The 7,382-nt window shown below is 41.1% G+C and overlaps 1 protein-coding gene across 1 annotated transcript; it reads left to right on the forward strand.

Moving 5' to 3' along the window:
* The first annotated feature begins 323 nt into the window (after positions 1-323).
* LOC115819745 (C-C chemokine receptor type 5-like) lies at positions 324-6,753 on the forward strand. The gene is made up of 4 exons (XM_030783246.1): positions 324-467; positions 846-1,070; positions 2,364-2,487; positions 5,654-6,753. Exons 1-4 carry the CDS (start codon positions 324-326, stop codon positions 6,751-6,753), a joined length of 1,593 nt encoding a protein of 530 aa, XP_030639106.1.
* Positions 6,754-7,382: the final 629 nt, after the last annotated feature.

A 7,382-nucleotide genomic window follows, 5' to 3' on the forward strand; every position in this document is an offset into this window, starting at 1 on the left:
GACTGAACTTAGTCAAACCCACATTTACTTTCACATTCACAGTCTTGTGTTCAAAACTGTGTGAACTTGATTTGCTGTTTGTTCTCAAAGACCTGAGGTAAAAGCAAAGAGATACAGAGAATTTCCTGTGGCATCCTGTACCAGTCATGCAAACCATGCAAAAGACTCGCCTTTCTTTTGTTTTTTTTCTCCCCTTTTGTGTACCGGCTAAGCCACATTCTAAATAAACATAGAGACTGGAATAGTTCAGATTCAAGGGGTTGTGTTCTGATGTTTTGCAAACCTGTTACTTACACAATGTCTTTCAAGACTAAAACTGAGGGATGCAATCCATATTTCACATTGATTTGATGCAGACTGATCCTGATGGACGAGACTTTGCCATCCAGCCCTTCCTGGAGTGCTGTGAGAGCATGCACTTGTCCATGTGGTTGACAGCTGTATATGCCCACAAAACTCTACTTCTGGTAAGAACATTATCAGGATTTCACTCATGCATTATAGCTGAGAGTCACAGACATTTGTAATAAATTGAGAAGTAATTAAAATTTTAACTCCACTCAACTGAACAAAACAACTGACAAGAAGTGTGCACTCCATTGTTTGGTTACTTGATTTTCACTAAACTGGAGATTTTGGATATCAGGGTTCTGATGCAGTCAAACCAACATTAAATTGCCTCAGGAACAAGTGAAAACCTTTGCATAAATCACTATCTGTTTAATTAGTTTTACCTCTTTTTTCTATGGTCACTCACCTGGGAAACAGTAAACTACAACAAAGGTTATTTGATTGAATAGCAGAATAAATTGTGCCAGAAATATTAACCTGCTTTACCTGTTTAGTTTTTTGGCTGTTTCCTGGCCTGGGAGATGAGGCATGTGAGGATACCTGGGTTGAATGACAGCAGGTTCATCAGTCTCAGCATGTGCAATATGGGAATCATGTCCATCCTTGGTCTTGTGCTAGCAGAACTGACCCGAGACCAGCCCAGTGCACAGTTCTGCACCATGGCTCTAATCATCATCATCTGTAACACCAGTACCCTTGGTCTGCTGTTTGTTCCGAAAGTAAGACAAAGCTGTACTCTCTAATATTCCTGCTCAGTCTCAGTTGGTAGCAAAACAAACTAACAAACAAAGAGTATTTATACGTTAAAGGGAATTTGTAGCATTCATGGAAACAGACACAACTCAGCTTCAGCTGACTAGCAGCTCAATTCCTCAATAGCCAAAGTCAGTCGAGTGTCAAATTGCAGCTGTGCTCAAAACACATTCTGTGTCTGTCCCCACAGCTAATTATCTTGAGGACAGACCCTGATAAATGTTTCCAGTTTACCCAGAACCAGATGGGAAAAAAAGAGGGAAAGCGAGATTGAAAAGGAGGCAACTGATGATAGTGATGATTTCTGGAGACTCCAGCTCGGAGATCAGTGAAACTCCAGTCAGCCCTTCCCACCTGGATGCCCTGCGGTCGGAAAACCAGCGGCTCATCATGCAACTCTCTGAAGTAGACCACATTACTGTCACAATTCCACAGAGTGTGGGCAGTTTCATTTTCCACTCAGTTACAGCTTCAGCTGAAATGTTAGCACCCAATTATGGAACAAAACCCCAAGCATGAAATTTTAGTAACTGGGTACCTCATGACTGCAAGACACAGAATACTAATTAATCGTTATTTACTTGGTACTAACACTGTCATAATGTTAGTGTCACAGCCTGTACCTCGTTTTGGACTTTTATTTTGAAATGTCTTGTGCTCCTGTTCCGTGTGTGTTTCCACCCCTCACCTGATCCTGTTTGTTCCATTTATTAACCTTGTTTTCCGCTTGTCAATTTCCACCAATTAGGTTTCTCCAGTTTAGTTCTCCTCTTGTATTTAAGCCCTTGTGTTTGACCTGTCCCTTGTCTATCATTGTTTGTTTTCATTTGAAGACACTGTTTGGCTGCACTGTTTATATCCAGTTTGTTCCTGTCTGCACCTGTTTATTTATCTGTGTTTTGTAAGTAAAGTCCTCCTTTTTTGTTACCACCATCACCGTGTCTTGCGTTTGGGTCCAGCTCCACTGCAAGCCTCACAGTTAGTGATGTTATTATTAAGGTCCTGAGCCACATGTTGGTAAGTTTAACGTTTCAAGTTTCCCAGCCTTCTCAGAATTTTAAATGAATATTTGTGAGATGAATTTTGCCTGCTAGTTAGCATAGAAGCAGCACCTGAATGGTCTTTCATGTTAATTATCTCTTCTCCCCAAATTGTCTCACCTCTTTTACAACTGCCACTCTCAGTGTGTTTGATGTCTGGAGAGCATCTGAACCTAACTCAGCTGAGTAGGCATCTAATGCTGATTCTCACACAAACAGCTGGATCATGAGCTGGAGGACATAACCATGCAGCTGCAGGATACTGACGAGTTGAGCCGTCCAGCTGCACAGGAACACTTTGTGGAAAACCTCACTAACACTGGCAGTAGTGCAGATGTATCAGGTAGGAGAATCTGACCACTGAGAAACTTGTGGTCAGCATGAAGTGTACTGGTGTTACTGCTGTCTAGGTGTCTGAAAACAAATCAGTGTTTTAAAGAGACTTTTTGTTGTTGGTGTTTGCAGGAAAAGAAAAGTGCTGAACTCTTCCTGCAGGATCCAGTGCTAACTGGGACTTGATGGACGACATTAACTCCCCTGAGCTGTGCGTTACTGGTCAAATGCTGTTATAGACACTTAATTGTTCAATGTCCATGTAGAAATTGGTGTGCCTGCTTTACCACTGTGAATGTATATTAGAGGTGTGTGGAGAATCAGACCATCTAACCAAAGAACACCAGCCTAGAAATTACACTTAAGAACAACAACTGCAAACAACTCCTACAACTCCTTTTTCTTTTGTCATATGGCATCTTAGCAACACAAGACGGGTTCTAAAATTAGGTCGCTGATGAATAGAGTACCTTAGGACATAAAAGTGGTTAGTATGATTAGAAATTCTTTTATTACAATCAGCAGTCGAATTACTAGTTGTTGCAATTTGTTATATGAACGGAAATACCAAACTCGTTTCTTCTCCAGACAACACCATGTACTTTTTTCTGTGAAAAGCACACGTGGCAGTTCAAATATATCATGGCATCCTCACTTTTCCTCCTCTGTGAGGGTTGGGATGACAGTCTGTCAGGACACAGACAGTCCTTGGGAACCCCTGGGGGATCTTCATTGTCATTGGGCTTGTCTCTATCTTCAGTATCAGCACAGCACACAATCTGATCTGCAGGGTCAAGGCAAGGAGGGAAGTCAGTGTCAAGGTCTGGCAGCACAGGGTTCCTGTGTACACTTTCTGAGTACACAGGAGCACCATGACAAAGTGCCTTTGAGACTTTGTAAGCACTGGAGTTCCAAGCATCCGGAGTTTCGCATCATTTGTTCACAATGTAGTCTTGTACGCAGATCAACTGGTGCTCTTTGAGATCAGTCATTTGTTAACTATTCATCATGCCTTTACTTTCCATGAATGGTCCCGAACTTCTGCAACTGTTGGAAATCTTCCTTGCATGCGACCAATGACATCAGTGGGCTTCTCAGTGATCCAGTGTGACTGGACATTGACAGGCAGCCAGGGCTCTTGCTCAAACATTAAGAAGTAACATGACTTACTATAGACTGGTAAAAATGGTGGTGATATAGGAGAGGATGTCTAGAGGGAGATAGTTGGACCAATCCTGTTTCTTCTCAATGGACTCAGTAAGTAATATATTGTGCAGGGTCTCATTGAACTTTTCACATTTACTGTTCCCCTGCTCATGATACAACTAGGTGTGTAAAAGACATTGAGGCTTGCCATGGTTTGATAGTACTGTAGGTTTACAAGCAAGCAAGCGACATATGCACAAGCTTGCTGCTGGGTATCTTTTGCCAATGTGCAATGTTGAAAGTGCTGGCAAAATTGCTTGGTGCCCATTCACACCTCTTACTTCCCAACTATGTGGTTCTTTTGACTCCCTGCTGCCCATGGCCTTGGTCTAGCTGCTGGAAATACTTCTCAGGGATTTTGGAAGGAAGAGCTGCTACCCTTCCTACCTTACATTTGAACAAAGGACACAACAATACAAAAAGCCATTCACCTGAACCAGCTATCCCACCATTGCAAATGATATTGTAATTGCTTTTGTAAATGCGATTTGAATTGTTTGTGAGTCGTAATAATAGATTAGTAGATATGTTCTTCTGTATTCTGTACCAACGGTTCGTGAATACATTTGATATACAGAGACCCATGGGAATATTTAAATATTTACCTTTACATTTACGTAGAATCATTTTTCAGATTTTTTGTGTATGTAAGGCAGTAGCTTGAATACACCGCTAGGTAGGGCTGTTGCGCTGTCTATTCCCCAGAGAATCCAGCAATTCTTGCTGTTTGTCCCGACAGTATGAAATCTATAACGGCATGAAATCTGGAACTGGTGCATCTTGTTATCCATTCTCACATTCGTTCTGCGTAAAACGCCATGTTTTTAAAAATTTACTTTCGCTACCCTGTAAGGTAAGCAGTGTTAATGGCGACCTACATTATCATAATATATCAGAACTAAAACCATCTATCCAGTTATCTATTCATCTGTTACGTTTATTGAGATGTTAAACTACAATTCGGTGTAGGTTTGAGTGGTGAGCGCTTGTGTTTTGTCCTAAAATATTGTCTGTAATGTTGGCTCGTTAGCTGTGTACTGGTCGACTACGCGTACGGTGGAAATAGTCCGGGATGAAACTTAAGTTTTATATTTCAGTTGGTAATTCAGTTGGTAATCAGTAGGTAAGTCATATGTTAAGGGTGCTGTTTAAACGCACAGTGGTCTTTATTTTAAGAATATATGTTATTTTCAGTTTCAAATTATTTATTTTTTGCAGTGGAACTTTTTTTTTTTAAGTTTACTTTTCCACTATCCCACTGTGGTGTACAGCAGCAGGGAAGAGAGTTGTCCTTAGGCCAGTAAAGTGTTAGGGTTAAGGTCTCACCCGCAATCCAGAACCCCTGTGTACAGCGCTTCTTTCTCTTCGCACAACGCCGCACCACCCACACGTTAGAAGCACAACGCAGAGTTTGTGGAGAGGCGCCTGCAAGCAAAGAAATTCATTTGATTGTCTTTTCATGTATTGCCATGTAATTTTATTTATATTATTCAGATGAATCATATAAAAAGTGTATGTGATATATACTGAAATTTCATGAAATATCTTGGAAAAAGGGAAGCATGATGGACACTTGTAGAAATTTGTCAAAATGGAGGCTGTATGACCCCTGACTGTTGTTATGTTGTTTATGCTGCATTCTGAATCAAATTACTCTACAATAACAGCCTGACGTGGTCCTTTGTCCAGCGCATTAAGTAACACACAACTTTTTAATTAGATTTAGATTAGATTTCTCTCTCTCTCTCTCTCTCTCTCTCTCTCTTGCTCCTGTAATATGTGCATCAAATGTGCATAAATTACGATAATGATGCAAGATAAGTCGGGCAGCAATCACCATAAGTTTGTTTGTATGTGGACATTGTTATTCTGTTGGTGATTTATATGGAGTCACATTAGATTTGTTTACATAATTAGACCTGTAAAATTTAGACCGCACCTGTTAACGTATGCAAACTGTCTCCCCACAGGTAAATGTGCAGACATGGCACACTACGAAGATGAGAGCTTTGATTACAATGGGACGGACTACAGTGAATATTATCACTACTCATCAGTCGATTTCGATGATGGACCATGTTACAGCTCCAGTGTGAGGGATTTTGGCCAAGTCTTCCTGCCTGCCCTGTATAGTTTGGTGTTTTTGGTTGGCATCATTGGGAATGGGCTGGTGGTTTGTGTATTCGCCAAAAACCGTAAGGAGTGTACCATGGCTGACATGTGTCTCTTTAACCTTGCACTGTCAGACATCCTCTTTGTCCTGACGCTTCCTTTCTGGGCTCACTATGCAGCCGTGTCCCACTGGACGTTTGGTGACTTCATGTGTCGGGTAGTGACGGTGATGTATACGCTCGGTTTCTACAGCAGCGTCTTCTCCATAATGATCATAACCATGCACCATTACGTGTCCATCGTCTGTACACGAATGAAAAAAATCCCTCTTCGTTCGTTCCGGGCGGCCGTGATTCTGATGGGATTCGTGTGGTTTCCCAGTTTCTGTGCCTCCTTACCCACCATCGTTTTAACGCATGTAGAAAACAAGACAGGGAGGTGTGCGCCAGACTTTCCAGACGGTACAGTGTGGAAACAGTTCATGTATCTGGAGCAAATCATACTGGGCCTGATCCTTCCTCTCGCTTTGATGATCTTCTCATACTCTCAAGTGATCCCAGTTGTGTTACGCACGCGACTGTCAAAAAAGCAAAGAGCCGTCAAAATCATTCTTTTAGTGGTCACCGTATATTTCATCTTTTGGGCCCCTTATAATGTCGTCATCTTCCTGCACTATTTACAAACACTGGGCTATTTCTATGAGTGTGACGAGATGACTAACATTAACTTGGCAATGCAGTGGACCGAAACGATTACTTTCATTCACTGTTGCCTGAACCCGCTCATCTACACTTGGGTCAGCCAGAAATTTTCAAGACAGGTTCTGAAGATATTGAAGAAGTGGTTCTCCATCTGTTTCAGCTACGGAAAATGTCCTCAAATCAGCAGAGAACCATCAGAGAGGAGAAGCTCTGTCCACTCCAACTCCTCAGCAGTGAGCTCCCCCATGCTGCTGTAACCAGGCAGTGGGGTGAGGGTTGCTATGCACTTAATAAAAGTTACCAAGTGTTTGAGGTTTAAGTCAACGGTTGTATTGAGTAGTATTTAACATCTTAAAACATCTGCTGTCCAGCATGTTGTATGTACACAGTAATGTCATTCCATGGTTTAAGTGAGCATGCATATGATGTGCAGGAATGGTACTTTTATGTGTGAATGTTCTGATGCAATGCAGATAATGCATGTTTGTTATTCTTAGAAGATTGTGTTGTTGCATCCCCCCCCTATTCTAACTGCAAACAATGCAGATTTTTTTGTGAACATACAAACCACAGTGAACGAGAGGTGGATTGTTTTTTTCACACTGTCTTTGACAGTTACAATGTACTTTTTCCGGTCTCATACAATATTGTTGTTTTTTCTTAAATCAGAAAGACTTCAATTTCACCAATGACTTCTAAATGTAAGCTAGGACAACGTCTAGCTGTAGAGTAAATTGAAAATAAATAAATCAATCAATCAAACTGTTTCAGATTATGAATTTTGTCTCAGTTGCATTAAGTTGATATTGTAGAGTGATGTTCGTTATTTTTCACTTTATTTACTCCTTCTGTTCCACTCTCCATCGTTTATTGTCATGACATATTT

The sequence above is a fragment of the Chanos chanos genome, chromosome 8 (assembly GCF_902362185.1).
Source record: "Chanos chanos chromosome 8, fChaCha1.1, whole genome shotgun sequence".
Lineage (NCBI taxonomy): Eukaryota > Metazoa > Chordata > Actinopteri > Gonorynchiformes > Chanidae > Chanos > Chanos chanos.